At 42.6% G+C, this 21,628-nt stretch overlaps 1 protein-coding gene and 1 long non-coding RNA gene across 4 annotated transcripts; both read left to right on the top strand.

The window, feature by feature from the left end:
- Window positions 1–235: 235 nt before the first annotated feature.
- LOC109616938 lies at window positions 236–7,104 on the top strand. 3 transcript variants are annotated; one of them, XR_004574765.1, is made up of 3 exons: window positions 236–509; window positions 3,106–3,280; window positions 3,401–7,104. It is a non-coding gene; the product is annotated as an uncharacterized LOC109616938 (long non-coding RNA). The 3 variants fall into 3 exon arrangements; XR_002198231.2 differs by having other exon boundaries at window positions 3,106–3,290; XR_004574764.1 differs by having other exon boundaries at window positions 3,106–7,104.
- Window positions 7,105–15,075: 7,971 nt separating this feature from the next.
- LOC105022157 (leucine-rich repeat neuronal protein 2) lies at window positions 15,076–20,218 on the top strand. Its single transcript, XM_010890344.5, has 2 exons — window positions 15,076–15,319; window positions 16,975–20,218. The coding sequence occupies exon 2, from the start codon at window positions 17,199–17,201 to the stop codon at window positions 18,969–18,971; it is 1,773 nt and encodes a 590-aa protein (XP_010888646.2). The 5' UTR covers window positions 15,076–15,319; window positions 16,975–17,198; the 3' UTR covers window positions 18,972–20,218.
- Window positions 20,219–21,628: the final 1,410 nt, after the last annotated feature.

Genomic DNA, 21,628 nt, shown 5'->3' with positions numbered 1-21,628 from the left:
TGAATGACATTGTTGTTTATATCGTACATTTCGTAGGGCCTATATAGCTTACATTTAATAACCGTAACAGAAAGCAATAGCCTAGCCAACTTCATCTACTATCAACAATTATTTAAGATTGACACCATCAAATCAAATTATTCGTCAATGGGAACACAGGACTGTTGGGCGCAACATGCGTTAAAGAGGTCCGTGAAACTGTCAAACTGCGCGAGACGTTGAGCAGCAGGGGGAAGGGAGGAGGGCAGCATGGATTACTCCCTTTCCACTGGGTTAAGATGCTTACCAATTAATTACCTTTTGATCTGAAAATTCCTGGCCACGCAGCCTAAACAGACAGAGCGCTTGGAGAGAGAGGGAGACAGAGTGACTGGAAGGCCGGCGCGTAGAGATAGGATGTGTGTGCGCTTTTTCAAAGTCAGGATAAGGATGCTGTCATTTAGGTGATGTGACCTTCGTTCAGGTATGGAGCTACGCCTCGGGAGAGAGAGTGAGTGAGGGAGATAGTGGTGAGTAACGGCGGGGATAAAACAGTTATTGAAACGACAGAAAGTTGTATAGACCTTTTACAATGTATGGTTTTTGTGTGCCTTAGTGCGATATCAGAATTTCGTTTGGTTTCACTTTGGTGAAGTCATTTCTGTGTGCTCTGGAGCGTGTAATGCATATAGCCTACCTCGCTACATCTTAAAAAATAAAACGGGCATATTTTTCATTAGTGCAGGCCTAGACAAATAATAAATATTAGCATTTGTTTAGAAATGTTTGTTTTGTACGTGTTTTTCAAATGCTGAAAATATAGAACAGTACGACTGAAGCATGATGCGTAATGCAAAGATTAACGACCCTTTTCAAAGCTGTTTTAAAATGTAAGTTGTAACTTGAGGCGTAATATATCACGTCGAAAAATGTAGTTTACTAAATATATTAATAACATGTGGTTGTTTTTAGAAGGGTATGGCACTGTACTGTTTTTTCGTGCAAGTTGATACAATTGGTCGTTATTTATACATTATACATTAGTAGAACTATGTATCTTTTTTAATCAAGGTCGTGCATAGACGTCAATAATTGTACCCTAAACTACACTCATGGTGAACCCTTTAGTGCCCTCGTTCCTGGGTTCGTATTTCCAAATCGTTCCTAAATTACCAGGAGAGTAGGTTGAACTGCGTAATCATCACAGACAAATGCTATTATCCCCATGCATCGAGGGCATTCTGAAGACAGGTTAAATCCACTACTCCTATTGACACGGGAGGGGGTGCTTAAGACCAATTTATTAATTGTGTAAGACCTATTTATTCGTTTAATTTTGGTATTTTATGAACATATAGCCAACTAGATATGAATAGACTGAAGTGAGCCGTTTGGATTTATACTTAAAATAATGTTAATGTGAGATTTTTCAATTTAAAATTCGATAGAGGCCCAAGGGCTAACCTACGAGTAAACAACTATAATCGACTGTAGCCTGAACGACATTGCTATCCAATTTCATGGGCATACCCTCCGTTCACTCAACTCTCGTAATGGCAGTTCTTTCTATCGCCCTCTCATCCAACTTTGCTCTTATCACTATTGATTTCTCCCGGAAGCGGGAAGACGAGCCAATGCTCTGGGACCCATTTGAAGCATCTCAAAAATCACTTAGAGCAACATTCCACACACCCGGAATCAATCCTCTAGCTGGGCAGTGCACGGCACTCGCGGTGTCCCGGAAAGGGTTTTTGTTGTAATCAGTGGAAGGGACACGGGAGTATGGCTGAGAGAACCAAAACGGACAGTGGGAAGAAGGTCAGAAAGCCCGTGCCGCACAGCTTGCACGCAGATGGTCAGAGCTGATTAAAACAGGACTTGTGTGCGTCGCAGATGATGGATATTAGAAACTCAAACCTGGCGCAGCGCCTTAGAAAACGTCAAAATCATGTCAGAATTTCGTGTCTCATTTCGTGCCATTTTATGCATTCTTATTGTGGCCTATTCTTGGCTGATTTGAACTGTATTGAATTCATGGCTAATACTGCAGAATTATTTCTTAGAACACGTTTTAGAATGCCGCATATTTCCTCCCTGTGTTTCGGGTTTAAGGTCTGGTGTTGGTTAGAGTGCTTTAGTCTTACTAAAGTTCCCCTCCCCCCATTCTCTCTTTTTGTGGATCTAAGACTATTTAGAATAGGTAAGAAATAGCTCTGTTTATTTTGTACCTTAATTCTTCCACATATCCAAGTCCATTCAGTTCTGTGATGGTGAATGAATAACTGCAGAAACTAGGAAATAACTACCTGTGTTGAAAGACAGCCTTTACTTGTGCAGTGTTTAGCATGCCCCTGGTGCTGGGCTGATTACTCCTGTTCTGTGTATGGCACTGGTAGAATTCACTGTAGCGGCACACTATCAGTGAATTACCATAGGGCCATAAACAGAGTTGAGAAAGAACCACTTTATCAAACACCCATCACTGACACTTACTCCTGACCTCTTGACAATGGCAGAGTTGGTGAGGAACAAAACTGTGCCATCTTGTAGCTCATTTATGCTATGTTGGACGGTAACTGTTTTCACCAGTTAGTGTCAGTAAAAATCTAATCTATGGTTATTCTGGATCATTAAATAAAAACAAGTAGCTCTTTATGATCCAAGGTGACTTGTAGATCAATCAGTCAGCACTCAACTGCTGTTGTTGTTTTAAACTTCTCAAACACAACCAATATGTACAACAACTGCATAAACTTTAGTGCTGATTAAAGTCTGTGACCACACTTGGGTTTTCACAGTTGTGTAGAAACATTTGTTTTAATGTATTCAGCCTTAGTCTTCCTCAGGCTGGTGCTGCCGTGTAAGGCATGGTCTCCACTTGTCGTCTTTGCCCATTTTGGCACTAGCACATTTTTGCTTCTGTATATATCTGTTTGAGCAATCATGTGTAGTGCCAATATAGGAGGAGGTAGACACTCAACACATCTTTTAGGGTTGATTTTTCTAAGTGGACAGTGGTTGCAGGGATACGCACTATATATATATATATTTCAAAAAGCAGAGACAGGACCAATGTATCTTAAGATTAATGAATACTTAATCATTCCTTTTCTGTCTTTTTTACAGACAGAGATACAGAGACTCCAGGGAGAAAGACAGCAGGGGGTGATCAGTTTGATATTTTTTGATATCTCTGGTGGAAGTACTGTTACAAAGTTCCTGAACACTAACCTGAGCTGTAGCCTCGGACAAAGGTGTTATGACTCATGCAGTGCAATTTCACAGCAGCCAGGAACTAGAGGTTCTCTAGAGTAATTATTCCTTAATTCCTTTATGACTTTTTGGCAGTCCTACTGACCAATAACAATCAACGGAATGTTCAAGTGTTTAAACCAAACTAACCAAGTGAGGTGCTCCACAGATGTGTTCCTGGTTCTCCTGCTCTTCCCCAGTGTTTGGCAATGGTAGAACTCACACTGGTGGGCTAGTTGGAGCCGGTGGTTCTAGACTTGCCAACAACTGACTGAGAGATTTACAGCCACCTAGATCCACCCAGCAACCCTCCAACGTCAGGCCTGATGTTGGTGGAGTTAAAAGGCAAGTTGTGGTTATCCTGATACATGTCATGCGTGTCACTGAGTGTTGATTGAATGAGGTAGAGAGGGAAAGGTATGCGAGATAGGTGTGGAAGTGAGTGTGATGTTTAATGGACTCATCCTCCCTGCACCTTGCTGTCTCAGAACACTCAGTGACATGGATACCAGGAAGAACATAACCAAAACTGTGGTTCTATAACCAACCAACAACCCCCCCCCCCTCCCAGTGTTCTGTAGTTGTGTCCCTGCCTCTGGGGTGTCTGGGTTACAATTAGCTGATTATGAAATACACTTAGAGTAACCTTACACTTGACAGAGGAGTGTGTGTGTGTGTGTGTGTGTGTGTGTGTGTGTGTGTGTGTGTGCGCGTGTGTGTGTGTGGATAACACATACTCAGATGCTGGGTTGTAACAGATCCATACACACTCCATTAACCATCAACTTCACTGGAAAGAGAAGTGCATACTATAGAGATCTGCTTCCATCGACTTATCAGTCCATTTGAATGATTTTTTTTTTTTTAATGCTTCCTCAGTCATGGTAATGCGTTTTGGTTGTAGTTTCAGTACAGGACTAGTGCTGAAGTATAAGACTCGGGAGTCAGTATAGGACTGGTGCTGAAGTATAAGACTGAGCCTGAAATATAGGGCTGGTGCTGAAGTAAAGGACTGGGGCTGATGTATAGGGCTGGGGCTGATGTATAGGGCTGGGGCTGATGTATAGGGCTGGGGCTGAAATAAGGACAGGGCCTGAAGTGTAGGGTTGTGGCTAAAGTATAGGACTGGGGTGAAGTACACGACCAGGGCTGAAGTATAGAACTAGTCTAGGGCAGTGTAACAGTGATGTGCTATGGATTAGAGCGTGTGTTGTCACTGCAACAGCAGAAGGGCCTGCTGTAAATCCCAGGCTTTAGTGTTTAGCCACAGCCATCACAGCTTATGATGCAACCGGCTCCCACTCTGTGACACCGCGGGTGGGGTGATAGAGGAAGACCCAGGTGGGAGCCAGGGAAGGACAGGAGAACAGAGAGCTGGGAGGAAAAGTGGGCTGACAAGGTTTTTTTTAAGATTGTGCAGAACTAAATAGCTTTCAAACAATTAAGTAAGTCTGGTTCAACATGGAATAGGGTGGTTCACACACACAGAAATATGTACGCTTGCACAAACATATACACACACACACACACACACACACACACAAAGCACCTGAGGGGTTTTGCGTTGTCTTGTAAATAGACACATTTTCATATCCACACAGTGCAGGATTAAGCAGGTGGTAAATGCTGTCACTGGTGGCTTTGGGTTCTAATTGTAGTTGTGGGTTGAGCTAGGGGACAGTGTGCTGTGCTCCTGACACACCGACAGCTGGCGGCGGCGGTGGTGTGATGGTGATGGAGGGGAGCATAGCTGTATAGGAGGAGCAACTGACCGGGGATGTAGACGCACACAGAACACATTCACATGCACGTACGGCATCCCAAAGCACGACCCTGGAGGGACACCTGAGGATGCTTACAGGGAAGTAGGAAGTGTGTGTTTGCTTCGTGTGTAATGTCTGTGGGGGGGGGGTGTTACGCTGAGACCTGCCCCTACGCACTGTCACACACCACCTACAGGCGACAGAAGAGTAAGGAAAGGGGTTTTGGAGGGTGCAAGGGTCAGTTGATCCCACCATCCACCACCTTTGTGTACACAGAAGGTGAAATAACTAATGCTGTCCCACACTTGTTATTCTTGTCTGAGGACTGTATGAATGCTTGTCAGTATGCTGATTCATAGGCTCTCATGTGGATGTTGTGTTATTTTGCTCTGATAATGCCACAAGGGGATTAATAAAGTTTTGTTAAGTGAAATGCATTTTGTTGTATTGCATTAGTGAAGGGATCCATGCTGTATATCCCACTCAACTGTTAGGAAACCTAAATATGAAACCTGCCAAGATGGGGGGTGGGCAGGTGAGGAAGTGAGGAAGTGATCATGTGAAGTAAAATGAACAGGTAACATACTGCTTCTCCCTTCAGAGCTTTTCCTTGTGTATAAATACACACACACACACACACACACACACACACACACACACACCACCACCACCAGTCCTTCCAGGACCTTATAGCATGCTTTTAATAAACACACTGCACTGGGGTTTCAGGGAACGGCTCTAGAAGGACATCGTTAACCTAGACTTGTCTCAGTCAATGAACTGGAACACACACACACTGGATTACAGTAATCCAGGGACAAGGGGTATTTTTAGATCTGTGTGGCCAGAGATCTACACTCATGAAAGGCATGGCAACTGATGAAGGAAAATAAGCAGACATTTTTCTGTGATTAATTAACTGGGTATTGGAAATTGGTTTGGTGGTCTATATTATACAAACACGTGGCAGCCTACACTAGAGAAAGACATCTGAGAGGGATATCCTGTGCCCTATCCTACTCCCAGTTATATATGCAGAGCAGACAGAAGCTCAGGTGAAGTCTGGTAACCAGACCACAGGAGTGTCTGGCTGGGTAACCTTGTGAGGCTTCCAAAGCACTAACTACAATGGGTCAGTTATCTTGCTCATTGACACTACACTAACACATAAACACTTGGATAATACAGTCATTTTATTGTGAAGGGAGTGGCTGTAAATTATGATGAAAGTGTGAATTGAGAGAAAGGATTCTGTATTAAGAAGTCTTTGTGACATTTCACTTGAAAATGCAAATGGTTTATGCAATTCCTTTTTGTTAACGTGTACAAGCTGGACTTGTATATAAATACACACACATGCATGTTCACTCACACCACCACAGACAATTATTTACATCACCAAATAGCCCAGTGACCAGAAGCCTTCGTTGAGTGGCATCTTTGCACCACTTGGTGGGAATAATCAGAACTACAGGCACAAATGCTAAGTGGTCCCAAGCAAGACATCCCCAATCATGATTGTAGGTGTGATGACGAACTGCACATGTACAGACCGTTAATCAAAGGCTCTTGTACAGTTCATAGTTTAATAAAAAAAAAAGTTTATTAGTCTTTGAAGTGTTAATTCGCAACTTGATGTGGTTGAAGTAACAAAACATTCAAGTACCTGAATGAACTGCCTAGTGAAAATCTGTCTTCATTTTCTGGCAAGTCATTCTCAATTTTTTTTTTTTACTTACTGGTTACATGTATCTGTGGCCAAGAAATGCATTGGAGACTGCAAACTTAGATTTCAAACAGACAGTTTAAGTATGCCAGGGAGTATGATGTGATCCTCTTGGATAACAAGCCCTATCCTCACAACACCCCACCATGACCAAGTGAAAAGACGTTTCCTGACTACTGAGATTACAGCTTCACACAATTATTATTTCTATTTCTAACCTTGTCAATGACTATATTTGCTATTCATTTAGCTAGATTTCATAGTCAAACTCATTTCATGTATGTTTTCAAGTGACCCCAGACTTTTCAACGGTAGTGTACATATATGTAAAATGCATTGTACCACTTACTGTTAAATACAATTGAAATAAATGATGAATGCATACTACTACACTGAACACAATTAAACGCAACACTTTTTTTTTTTGCCCCCATTTATCATGAGCTGAACTCAAAGATCTAAGACTTTCTCAAAGTACACAAAAGGCCTATTTCTTTCAAATATTGTTCACAATTCTGTCTAAATCTGTGTTTGTGAGCACTTCTCCTTTGCTGAGATAATCCATCCACCTCACAGGTGTGGCATATCAAGATGCTGATTAGACAGCAGGCCACAATAAAAGGCCACTCTAAAATGAGCAGTTCCATCACACAGCTCAATGCCACAGATGTCGCAAGTTTTGAGGGAGCGAACAATTGGAGTTACTAAAAGGTAAACGTTAATGTGAGTTGAACCAAGAGTCTACAGCTCCGGAAAAAATTAAGAGACCACTGCATCCTTTTCTTTCCTTTCCAAAAAAGTTGAAAAGGTGAGTTTTGAGTGAGGAACAGAAGCATTCAATTTGCAATGGATTTAATTTTAACCCTTCTGTTCCTCACTCAAAACCTTCCTTTTCAAATTTTTTGGAAAGGAAAGAAAAAGGTGCAGTGATCTCTTATTTTTTTCTGGAGCTCTACATCATATACAGATCTTTCCCTTTAAAACCACAAGGGGGAAGTATGATACCCTGGCTCTGTTGTGGTGGAGCCCGCGGGTGACTGAGCCAGAGCAGCCTCTCTCTCCTCCCACTCCTACTCAGGGTCCATGTCTTGAAATAAATCTACCTGGCTCTCCCTGGTCCCACTCAATGCCTGTAGATGGACACTGGATGTAAATCCCTTGATATACATCTGATGGTATCCTTTGATAAAATCAACAACCCATGTGATGGGCTTCAGGTGCAGCTAAAACTATTTAAATCCTTGCTCTAAAATTGGGTGTTGATTTTAAATTGGGGGTTTATAGGTATGTTAATTTGGGGGACAATTACACAGGACCAAGAAAATGGCTCAAAACCTTAATTTTGATTTTTTTGTATAGAGTATTCAAAATAAGGTTAGAGGGTTGTTCTCCTTGTTGTTGAGCGTTAGTTTGAACAGTTGACCAAGCACCTTGCACAACTGCTAAAGCTATACAAGCTGACCTTTTTACCACACACTGTCTGCCACACAGCATACAAATAAGAGTTAAATGGTAAGAAGCCCAGGATAACCCCACTGCTGAAAGACAAGAAAGTGCAAGTGAACTTTGCAAACCCCCATTAAAACAAACCTAAATCCTTGTGAGAAAATGTCTTCTAGACGGTTGAAACAAATGCACTATGTATAAATTAGGCATTCAAAGATAAGAACACTCTGTCTACAGTCAAATGTCAGGAATGTTCAATAATGCGGTGTTGGTACTTAAATAGATCTCATTCTCATACAGTGGAACATGAACATCTGAATGGCATTTATGAAATCAGGTAATTATGAATGTATCTTGGAGCACAGTTTTAACCTAGTGTCCTGGGACTAGGCAAAGAGAAATCCACTCTGCATTTTTCAAACTTGATTAAGCTCACAGGCACTCAAGCCACCGCCAGAGTGTCACAAGGCAAGGTATTTGAGTACTCACCGCCAAAACCTGCACCACCCACCATGGTGGACACCTGGGCTTACGTGCTGGCAAGATTCAAACCCTGGTCTCTCAGTGACGTACAGTGGGGTTATCCTGCCTCACTGTAGTTAACTGTGAGGCAGTGTCTATCAGCAGTTGGGCGGGATTACAACGATTTAAGAACTGGAGTGATTGCATCTGTTTCCATTAGAGAAGTGAAGGAAACTTAATTCATTCTGCAAACTGTACCAGAGTTTTAATATTATTTGGCCACATCTATATATAGTAATTTTCTAATATCAAATTACACATTTCTGAAAAGTATCCTTTCATCCAAATAAAATGTTTCCATGTAATTGGCTGATAAGATGGTTACCTGGGCCCTGCAGGACCAGTGGGAGGCAAGGCTTGAACCCCAGGAATCTCACCACCTCCATGCTGTTGCACAGCAAATCCACTCTCACATAACTTGACCTTTTCTGCTCTGTAGCTACAGCAACACATTTTGAGTGATCTTAAGCTGTAAAATTGTTTCTATGGCAACTTTGTACTTGTTAATTTTAGTTTTGAATCATAAAGAAAGAAAGCTTCAAGGACTGTTACCTGCTAATGTGCTTGAACAGACATGCCTATCATGTTAGGGCAAAATGAGTATTGAGACAAAGATCTAATGCATGCCAACTGCCATTATTAAAAAAATCGAAATCTGATCACCAGTTATGAAATACGGCAATTGTCAGAAATATGGAATTTATGTGTTACTTACAGTCATCGACACCCGATACATATTAAATTTTTTCACTTAAGTGCAGGAGTCCATCCAATAGGGAGCGGGGGTCTTGAGCTCCCTCCTGAGTTCCCTTCTTCAGTTGCTACAGAGCTACAGGACGAAGATTCTTCAGCTGCCACTCTTTCAAACCTCTTTTTTGTCTCAGATGAGGAATTGTTTTGAAGATACATGAATCGCAAACTGTTAAAACGAAATATATATATTTTATGTGGCTGAAGAAGGTAATATAGGAGTATTTTATTCTCTGTAATTAGATGTAAGCTAGCTAGCGATCCATTTCAGTGTTACTTTGTGAAATCACGTTAAAGTAATACTGTGGTGTTGATATGTATATATGTTAATCATTATGTGCCCGATATGGTAACAGATGATTGTGGATGTTAATAATAATAATAATACATTTTATTTTAAGGTGCCTTTCTAAGCACTCAAGGTCACCATACAAGACACAAATCACAATACACATAAAAACAAACAGAACAATGCTAAAAGTATCGTGATGATGAACATTGCTATAAGCAGATGAAAAGTGATCTTGTTAGATATGCCATTGTGAAGAGATGAGGTTTCAGACAGGTTTTGAAAATGGAAAGCGAGTTGATGTTACGGATGTCTGCTGGTAGAGAATTCCAGAGGCGAGGGGCAGAGCGGCTGAAGGCTCTAAACCCCACAGTGGTCAAATGGGCTGGAGGTACAGTGAGGTGAATAGAAAAAGACCTGAGGGTACGGGTGGTATGTTGATATGAAGGAGGTCAGTGAGGTACAGAGGAGCAAGGTTGTGACTGGTCTTGAAGTTGAGGAGCAGAATCTTAAAATCAATGCAGTATTTTACAGGGATCCAATGTAACTGCTGAAGAACAAGAGTGATGTGATTAATAGAAGATGTTCTGGTGATGATACAAGCGGCAGAGTTCTGAACCAGTTGAAGTTTTTGTATATGTTTGAGAGGAAGACCGAAGAGAAGAGTTACAGTAATCGAAACGGGATGTGTGAACGAGAATGGCTGTATTAGTGGGTGTGAGAGACGGACGGAGACGATTGATGTTACATTAATGGAAGTATGCAGACAGGGTCACATTATTAATGTGAGCTTGAAATGAAAGTGTGCTGTCGAAGATGACACCCAAACTCTTAACCTGAGGGGAGGGAGAAACTGAGGAGTTATCAATGGAAAGCGAGAAACTGTCATGTTTTGTCAGAGTAGATTTGGTGCCAATGAGGAGAATCTCAGTTTTGTCATTGTTAAGTTTGAGGAAGTTGCAGGAAAACCAGGATTTGATTTCTGTTAAACAATCAGAGAGGAAGGTGGGTGGGAGGGTTGAGTTAGGTTTAGTTGACAGGTATAGCTGGGTGTCATCCGCATAGCAATGGATATGGATATTGAATTTACGAAAGATACGACCAAGAGGAAGTAGATAGATGATAAACAAAAGGGGCCCCAGGACAGAGCCCTGGGGAACACCGGTAATGACAGGAGATGGATGTGATTTGAATGTTCTGAGTTGGATGAGTTGAGTGCGGCCAGAGAGATCCAGTCCAAAGGTGTGTCAGTTATATCAACAGAGACTGGTCTGTGAAGGAGGATGTTATGAGAGATGGTGTCAAAGGCCGCACTCAAATCAAGGAGGATGAGAATGGTTAATAGTCCAGAGTCAGCTGCCATGAGAAGATCATTAGTGATTTTTACCAGTGCTCTTTCAGTGCTATGGCAGGGGTGGAAGCCAGATTGAAATTTTTCATAGAGGTTATTGTCAAAAATGTTTGCATGAACCAGAGTTGTAACATTTTGTTTACCATGGAGAACAGGGCTCTGGTGTTTCCTTCACCTGAACTCATTAAACCTGCATTATATGTGGATTTGGCTTTAGAAAGATTGTCCTTGTAATTTAGAATGTGGTCCTAATACATTTCTTTGTGCACAATGAGTCCAGTTTTCTTGTAAAGGTGTTCTAAACGACAACTTTTACTTTGATCTGGCGTAGTTCAGATGTAAACCATGGGGCAGAATGGGTATAGAAAACAGTCCGGGTTTTTAAAGGGGCCAGAGAATTTACAATAATATGTAGTCCATTATTGTAGTGAGAAACCAGTTCATCAGGGGTGTATAAACAGTTTATACGGGGGAGGCAATCGATATCACGAGAGAGGACATTTAAGTTAATGTTCTCAATGTTATGGAATGAGATGACACGTGGCAGTTTTATTTTGGACAGTGTTAAATTAATATTAAAAGATATGAACATGTGATCAAAGATGGGAAGATCATCTGCAGTACAACCAGTTGGAGTAACACCAGAGCAGCATTCAAGTCCAAAACATGACCTTTGGAGTGAGTGGGAAAGTTGATATGTTGCCCCAATCCAAAACTGTCCAGGCAAGATTTAAAATCCCTTTTATAAGCATTATTGATATTATCCATATATATATTCAAATCCCCCAACAATATTATGTTAGGGGAAAGTGAGAAAATATGGGTAAGAAAAGTGCAGAATTTTGGCGATGGCTGAGAGCGACATGTTAGCATCATGGAGACACAATTTTTTTTTTACTTGTAAGCAGCAAGTCACAAATACATAATGCAACTGTCAAATAAAAATCACTGTCAAGGAATATATGCATCTAGTTTCACAAACATATGTCAAAATCCCAAAACAAAGGATGATTTGTAAACAAAAACAAAAGATGATTTGCAAATGAACGTTTTTAATGTTGAATGATTTTCTAGTGAATGTTACAGCATTTGTCGCCTGCATTTTACAGATTTGTGACTTGCATTACCTTTATGGTGACCAGACGTCCCAGTTTGCCCGGGCTTGTCCCAGTTTGCCCAGGCTTGTCCCAGTTTGCCCGGGCTTGTCCCGGTTTCAAACTGGGTGTCCCGGCCCTGATAAAATCTGTAAAAAACTAAAATGTCCCAATTTTCGACATTCACTACCAAATTGTCCCGGTTTTCACCACAATTAAAATAATAATAATGTTTCCACATATGAGTTGGAGCCAAAGAAACAACTGTGTAGGACTGCATAGCAAAGCAACAATTCTCATCAAAGCTCCAGGGAGCGGAAAAACACACAGGACAGTGAATATAGTAACAAATGGGGCCAGCTCCCGCTCCTCCCCCACTCCTCCCCCGCTCCTCCCCCACTCCTCCCCCGCTCCTCCCCCGCTCCACCAACTACTGTACAAGCATGCACGATGATGATGAAATCGCCTGTGGTGTATGCATAAGCGAATACATGTGTGTGCATTAACGTGTGGTACAATTAAGGGTCCCGGTTTGGGGGTTTGAAAATGTGGTCACCCTAATTACATTTGTGACTGGACTTACATATTTGTGAGGGCCACTGCATATTTGTGAGTTGCTCCACATATTTGTGAGGGCCACTGCATTTTACAGATCAGTTGCAAACAGAATCCTGATTAGGACCTCCTTAGTTCTGGTTATGCTCAGTCTCCAGAATCCCTATATGCTTTAAACGTACTTTCAAAATAACACAGCACATAGTTACTTGTGTAATTAATTTAGTTTAGAAAAAACATCACCTTTTGCAAACAGAAATTGGTCAGTACCATCCGGGCTTGGGGAGACAGTACTCTTATTATGGTTGCAATGCCTTCTTGCATTCTACTGACTCCTTGTTTTAGGTCTAGTAAGCTCAATCAACCATCCGGTGCTTAAGGATTGAAACCTAAACGTCAGTGTAATTAAGAACCAGAACGACATTGGATTTGCTTTGGAGGACATCTTGACATGGACAGGCCCGAGTCTGCAGGCAGTAGCTGTGATGAAGCCTTAATAAAATAGCCTTTCATGCACATTTTTGGTATCAATGATTATCAGGGTACAATAAAGCCAACATAATACACCCGCATTAACGAAACCATTCAAGACTATTTGGAACATTCTGAAATTATGCTTCACTGTTCCTTTGTTGCAAGGGTTTCAAACAGACGCTAGGGTGTTAGAAAATGCACGTTAAGGTTTAAAACACAACACACGTGTTAGGGTTGCAAACACAACGTGCACATTACGGTTTAAAACTGAACACTTGTTACGGTTTCAAACAGAACATATGTTAGCAGAGCAAAGAATCAGAAAAGATAGGTTTCTAATCAGCTAAGCAACATGTAGCAGTCAATCATCCACATTCCAAATTAGCCCCTCCCTCTGGCCTCCCTCCACGACACACACATGCACAAAAACTGTCCAATTCGTCTCTAAATGCAAACTCCATAGCAACCGGTTGCTATTAGATACTGCTGGACCTGTCGCCATGGCAGCAGGTTCTCACTCTCTGCAGCGTTACAACACACACCATTTAGCTGTGCTGTGGGGAGCGTTTCATAAGTCCTTGAGCCTCCCCCGATCCAGCACACACCTGTTGTGGACAGAATTTTAATGCAGGGAGTGACAGGAACACAGATACAAAGGAGAGAGTGATGGAGATAAAGGCCACAGGGAGAAGAGACATCATGATTCAGCAGTATCAGACGGCATCAGTATCGGTCAAATCACATCAATTGTATCGCTGATGTGAGATGCACTGTCTGGAAGATACTGCAGAACATTCAGTCTGCTTACACAGGCCCGGTCCCCTAGAGATGTTTGTTTTAGTGCTTTTCCCTGACACATGAATCATTCCTTGGATCTGACTTTGCAACATGCGGAGCATATGATTCACAACCATGACTCAGTGCAAGCAGGCCTGCACAGAGCAAAGAAAAAGAGAGGACAAAGAAAATGAGAGCACGTGTAAAGAGAAGGGATAACGTAGAGCATTTCCAGAGAGAGATACCATCAAAAACAGAGGAAACGGTGATTGTTTTGTCACTCAAATAAAAGCAATGCTGTCCCAGTGTTGCCATGACAACCTCTTCGCTCAAATCCTTTTCATCATGCTACCTGTCATTCTTCATCCTCACTGCCTTTTAGCCTGCAGGGCGCGTGAGTGTGTCTGTGACATGCTTTTCTGAAATAGTCACTCAGTTTCCATAATCCCTCTTCCTGCCCAACAGAAATGGCAACAACTCTCCTCAGAGTGCTTCCATCCATTCTTGCATCCTTACCGCCCCTCCATCCATATTGTGCATTAGGATGTGATTAGGTCTAGATCAAATGATGAAGACAAAACTAAACATTGTCATATAATATGTGAGCATTATATTTATTAATAATTATAGATTTGTAGCCCTATCAGACATAAACACTTTTGTTGAACACTGTACGGTAGATAACTTTTCAGACTTTTTGGTTGGGAAATTACGTATTTTCCGTTCAATTGTCAGAGCACAGTAATGGCTTAGGGCATAAACATGCTCATATACCCGTACACAGCATTATAACTCATAAAACAGCTAACAGCATTCCTCCTCTGCATGTATGAGATTCTGATTCCCTGAAAGCTTTTTGGCTTTAGATTTTTATGCACTATAAAATATTAGTTAAAAAAAAACAATGATCAATTTCAAATGGCATCTCACTAAGACTGCAATTCTGAGGCACCAAATCCTTATTCTTTTTTAATATTTGGAGAGAGGGAGAGTAGAGAGGGACAGCATTTCAGATTAATTCATCTTTGTCTCTCCTGCTCAAGCGCACTGGCTACTGACAGAAAGAGAGATTGAGAGAGAGAGCGAGGGGTGTGGGAGAGGAGAGAGCAGTCAGATTCATCTTTTTCACAGCCTCAGAGAGAGAAGGAATACTTGAACAAGAGAGAACTACAGAAGAGCACATATTGCTATTTTAAGGAGAGAGAAAGATAAAACAGGATGATTTATTGTGGAGCTAGCCCAGGACAGAGAGAACAAAACAAGCTGGACAATAAGAATACCACTGAAAAGTAAGGATATAGAGATGGAGAGATGCACACAGTGAACCGTGCTCATCTAATGGTAAGGACTACTTGTGTGTGTTATGTGTGTGTTCGATAACATGCATCTTTGGGTTAGACAGAGCCATTGAGATAAAAACAGAAGATCAGAGCTGTAAAGAGTTGCATCTGTGCTGTGTCACAGTGGTGTCCTCTCATGTCTGCTCAGACAGCTGAGTGTGGTGTGTCTGTATTCATGCAATCGTGGCAGCTGCGTGAAGCATATTTCTTTCTATTGATTAGCATCTAGCACCCTGTCTCTTTCCTAAATCTCAATCCCTGTATTTCCAGTTTATTTGCTCTCTTTTCTTTCCTATTCCTCTATGTCTCTCTCTGTCTGACCGTCTGTTTGTCTTTCTTGGCTGTCTGTAAGTACAGATAGCTTAGTTCCACTGCAGAGTATTTCTGCATCCATCCCACTGCAGTCCATAGAAAGAAAGGACAACCTCTTATCCATTCTACCTTGCCTTCTCTAATATCTTGTCAAATCTCCTCTCCTTCTTTCCTACTTTACCTCATCTATTTTCCTTCTCTCCTAGCATACCTTGATTCCTCTCCTCGCATACCTCACCTCATTTCCTCTCCTACTTTACCTCATTTCCTCTCCTTCTACCTTACCTTACAGTATCTCCTCTCCTTCTCACCAAACTTACCACATTTCCTCTTTTACCACACTGCATCCCCTTTACTGCTATCCTTCCCTATCTCATCTCCTCTTATTCTTCTACCTTACCTCATTTCCTCTCCTCACTCATACCTTACCTCATTTCCTCTCCTCACTCATACCTTATCTAATTTCTTCTACCTTCGCTCCTACTTTACCTCATTTCCTCTCCTTCTCTCCTACTTTACCTCATCTTCTCTACTTCTCTCCTACCTTACCTTATCTCCTCTCCTTCTCAATAAACTTACCTCATCTCCTCTTTTACCACACCTCATCTCCTTTACATCTGTCCTTCTCTACCTCATCTCCTTTTATTCTTCTACCTTATCTCATGTCCTCTCCTCTCCCATACCTTACCTCATTTCCTCTCCTTCTCTCCTACTTTACCTCATTTCCTCTCCTTCTCTCCAACATTCCTTATCTCCTCTCCTTCTCACTAAGATTACTTCATCTCCTCTTTTACCACAATTCACCTTTACTTCTGTTCTTCCCTACCTCATCTCCTCTTATTTTTGTATCATACCTCATGTCCTCTCCTCTCATACCTTACCTCATTTCCTCTCCTACTGTTTCGCCTCTCCGTGACACATGGTATAGTAGTCTAGCTTTTTATCTCTGTGTTTTATCTCAAACTTCTTGTCGTTATTGGTGAACACTGCCCCCAAGTGGTGACTGGTGGTCATCAGTACACATACATACTCAAGCACACATTTTCATTAAACAGGAAAGATGAGAGACAATATGGACATAAAAATTTAATCTAATGACATTAAATAAATTACTGAGCAGGTTTGCAGATAAAAAGAAAATGGTTGATAGAGTGTTGAAAACCAAAGGTAAAAAAAATTTTTTAATCCTTTTTTAAAGGATTTAAAAAAGGATTTTTTAAATCCTTCTCTCACTTAACCTGTGGTAACCCTGGCTGTCCAAATGTGATATAAACCTGTCCTCAATCAATTATCTCTCCCCGTTTCTCTCACACTCTCTCTCTCTCTACCTTTGTCTATGTACAGCCAATCTCCTGAGTGTATACAGAGCCACACCCACTACACCTGTCGCAACAATGTGACAGCAACTCTCTGAACACGGAGAACGTCACCTGGACAATCCACAGCATTATAGAATCCCACAGCACCGTAACCTGGCAACTGCAGACACATACAGCGCTGTAACTTGGCAACAACAGCGAGAGTCAACTCTATTGAATTGCTGCCGCTGAATCGACTGCACTGTTGTTATGAGGATGCTGAGGGAGCCAATGGTACTGCAGCAGCTGATCCTGTGTGTGTGTGTGTGTATGTCCAGTGCTCTAGTGGTCCATCCCTTGGCATGGCAGGTCTCCTGTCCGGCAGGGTGTGTGTGTCAGATCAAGCCCTGGTTCTCCCCCCAGTCAGTGTCTCATGAAGCACCTACTGTGGACTGTAACAACCTATTCCTGACCCAGCTGCCTTCCCTTCTCCCCCCAGACACACACACACTCCGCCTGCAGAGTAACCTGCTGTCCACCTTGGAGACCCATCTGTTACACACACTCTACAACCTCACTGAGCTGGATCTGTCTCAAAACCGCTTCAGTAGTGTAAGAACCCTAACCTTAACCCAGCTCCAGGCTCCCTCCTTGCCCTCCCTACTTTCCTTGCACTTAGAGGAGAACCAGCTCCGGGCCCTGCCCGCTGCCTCCTTCTGCTCCTTGCCGGCGCTGCAGGAGCTGTTCCTCAGCCACAACCGTCTATCCTACCTGGCTCCTGGAGCCTTCTCTGGCCTGGTCTCTTTGCTGCGCTTGCACCTCAATAACAACCACCTGACTTCAATAGATCCACGCTGGTTCACTGCCCTGCCCCAACTCCAGGTGCTAATGCTTGGGGGAAACCCAGTAGAGGTCCTACCTGATGGTGGCTTCCAGGCTCTGGGTTCTCTACGCAGCCTGGTGTTAGGGGGCATGGGGATAAAAGGGCTGCCTGAAAAGGCACTGGAGGGGCTGGACAGTCTGGAGAGCCTGTCCTTCTATGACAACCTCCTGATCAGAGTCCCTACACAGGCTCTGAGGAGGCTCCCAGGGCTCAAGTTCCTGGATCTGAACAAAAACCGCCTGAGTCTGGTTCAGACGGGGGACTTCAAAGACTTGGTCCACTTGACAGAGCTGGGTCTGAACAACATGGAGGAGCTGGTGGCCATCGAGAGAGCAGCCATGGAGAACCTACCTGAGCTCACCAAGTTGGAGATAACCAACAACCCCCGGCTGTCTTACATCCACCCCGAGGCCTTCCTTCACCTGGACAAGCTGGAAAGCCTGATGCTGAACTCCAATGCTCTGAGTGCTCTGCACCAACATACTGTCCTGTCCTTGCCCAGCCTTAGGGAGGTCAGCCTGCACTCTAACCCCCTTCGCTGTGATTGCCTTTTCCGCTGGGTGGCTGACGAGCACACCCACACAGACAGGCACACCCACACAGACAGGCACACCCACACAGACAGGCACACCCTGCAGGCCGTGAGGTTTATCCAGCCTCAGGCCACCCTGTGCTCAGAGCCTCCAGAGCTGCGGGCTCGCAGGGTGAAGGAGGTATTGATCACAGAGATGTCTGCCTCCTGCCTTCCTCTCATCCCCCCTGGCATCCTCCCCACCTACGTGGGGGTGAGAGAAGGGGAGAAGCAGGCTTTGCACTGCCGTGCCCTGGCCGAACCTAAGCCCACCATATACTGGGTCACTCCTAACGGGCTAACACTGGGCCAGTCCGACCACAGCCGAAGCCCCACCCCGGCGTCCGCACAGATGTCCAACTCCTCGTCTTACCACTCCCTGCCGCCAAACGCCTCTGTCCTTTGGTCCGGCCTCACCCCCACCCCCACCTCCTCCCCCATCTACCGACTCCTGCCAGAGGGGACGTTGGAGATAGCGGCGGTGACAGTCCAGGAGGCGGGTCTGTACACCTGTGTGGCTGAGAACACACTGGGGGCTGACACTCACACTGTGACTATTGGGGTACACAGGCACAGGAGGGGGGGTTGAGGTCCTGCCAGTCGGAGGGGACGGGATAGGAGTTGAGGGGTTTTTCCAGGGAAGTCAGCTGAGGGCCAGAATCAAGACAGCAGGCATTCATGAGCCGCACATTCACAGTTTGGCTACTATACATAAATAACCACATAATAAAGACTGAAAACACACAGACACACATTTCCGCTTACAGCAGTCCACCGTGTCAAAGATGGACTGAAAGATGGCGCCGGCATCTGCTTTTGGTAGCAGTGCCATTGTTGGTGGTGCCTGTGCCAGCCAGGATACGTTAGGGCTACATCTGGAAATGCATGTGGGAGCAATGTTGGAGCCTATAAATTGGACTTGAGAGTGGTATTACAGATTCTGTAGGCTATGTATTATCTATGTACAGCACATATAGACATTGTGTTTGCAAAGACACCCCGACTGTGGAACTACCATAGAGAATAGAAATGGACTACTGCCTTGCTTTCTATCTGCAGAACCAGTCTGACCTCGGATGTTGGCATGCTACTGTGAATCCCAGTAGCCTACGAAATCATGGGACTCATTTCCAAAATACAATTTATACACTCATTTCTGATGACAAAAACATATATATAAATACACACCAATGTCCGTAACTATGATGCACTGGTTAATACAGCTGTCACACTACATGTATGGTTAATACAGCTGTCACACTACATGTATGGTTAATACAGCTGTCACACTACATGTATGGTTAATACAGCTGTCACACTACATGTATGGTTAATACAGCTGTCACACTACATGTATGGTTAATACAGCTGTCACACTACATGTATGGTTAATACAGCTGTCACACTACATGTATGGTTAATACAGCTGTCACACTACATGTATGGTTAATACAGCGGTCACACTACATGTATGGTTAATACAGCGGTCACACTACATGTATGGTTAATACAGCGGTCACACTACATGTATCTCACAGGAGACAATGCCACCAACTAGCGACTGAACATCAGGATCACTGTTTCTACACAGTGTCATCTTATGCAAGCCTCTCCCTGCATTATTTGTGGTTTTGTACATCAAAGTGGTGGATGGGAGTAGCCCTTTTTCACCCTGCCCATTCTACTGACTTCCTATTGCCTTGCTATATTCTTCAGTCCTTTTGCCTGTACATAACATAAGCTGGTTTTCTTACCCAGTGTGCCACTCTTTCAAAGATAATTTAATTGTATTAAATTCTATTTTAAGCTATTATTAAAACATTTGAGATAAATTGATGGTTTGTTTCCCTGTCAATATTTACCAATTCCTTTGTCAATTTAGGCAAATGAGGAGGCAGGTGTGTGAAATAAATAATTAACTCACCAAAATGGTAACAGGTGACTACATTAAATTACCAGTGAAGTCAATCTTGATCTTTCTGCTGGCTGTGGTTAGTAGTTGGACTATGTGTCGTTGTATGAAATATAATCTCAGATCAAAACACAGTACATAATAGGTATTGTGACGTCCTGGCCTAATGCCCTCTCTCTTATCTGGAGCATGGACACCTCTTTGTTGTTATTGCCATCAACAGTGTTCCTGAGCACTGTCCGTACCTAAGTTCCTCCTTCCCTAGTGTATCTTAATTAATTGCTGTTTTTGTAATGTTATTCAGTTCATGCCTTTTCTTTTGTTGTTACATCTTAATTCTTTTTATTTAGATGTATTACATTGACTATAAGTAAGAGATTTGTTTGAAAGAGCTGAGCTATGAACTTACCTTAATATTTGACTTTTCAAATCACTTCTTTCCTTTTATTATTGTCTCACCATGACACAACCTAGCTAACGGAAAAAAGGGCTAAAGGCATTGATTAAATATTCTCACGGCAAAATGTTAAGTCAGGAAAATTTTATCCTCAAGATTGTATTTTTTTTTACTTAGAGCTAAATCACAATCAGAAAGGGTTTTATTTTGGTAGAAAATAAGTGTTCCACTTCATGTGCCTTTTTAAACCTGCACTGGTTTTCTAGGCCCTTCACACAGTACTGTCATTGTCTGCCAGAGCTGTTATTTGAAGAGGTAGTAGGAGTAGCACTGACAGAGCAGCCCATGAGAACGAAAATAGTAGGAATCTCTGTCCCGATTCATACAGGAATCACACTGCTCCTGCACAGACCTGGTTCATTTGGATATTTGAGGGCGATGGCCATTTTTACCTACAAGCACCTTAGCCATAACATTGCACAGACACCTTGATACATCTTGATACATCTACAAGCCGCCAGATGCCTCCGTGGCTCAGAATGGAATGCTGGAGGGCGTTAGCTCGAAATCTAATTTTTATGTTCAAGTCTCCACCGCTGATTGTATAGACATTGTATAGCGTGTTCATTCAGCAGCATGTTTAGTTGAGTTTATTGCCTTGACCATAACTCGACTGAAGCGAGCTCCAATCAGTAAATAGTAGATTAGTTATGTTACATTTTTACAAAATCGTGCATGTTTCACAGAAACAGCTGTGTTTGGGTTTGAAGTCTTCAACATATCTTGTTCAGAGGACAGGAGATTCAGAGGTAATTAATGACTAAATCTGTTTTGAAATAATTCAGAAAGATCTGAATTACACTGTTCGTTCAAATATATATATATTATATATAAATATATATATATTTGAACAACCATTGTAATTCCATCCACAATT

The sequence above is a fragment of the Esox lucius genome, chromosome 19, assembly GCF_011004845.1.
Source record: "Esox lucius isolate fEsoLuc1 chromosome 19, fEsoLuc1.pri, whole genome shotgun sequence".
Lineage (NCBI taxonomy): Eukaryota > Metazoa > Chordata > Actinopteri > Esociformes > Esocidae > Esox > Esox lucius.
This window is presented reverse-complemented; position numbering and strand designations above follow the sequence as displayed.

Bases quoted from the DNA above. Each gene is read 5' to 3' on its own strand.
- LOC105022157 (XM_010890344.5), top strand. From the start codon at position 17,199: ATGAGGATGCTGAGGGAGCCAATGGTACTGCAGCAGCTGATCCTGTGT.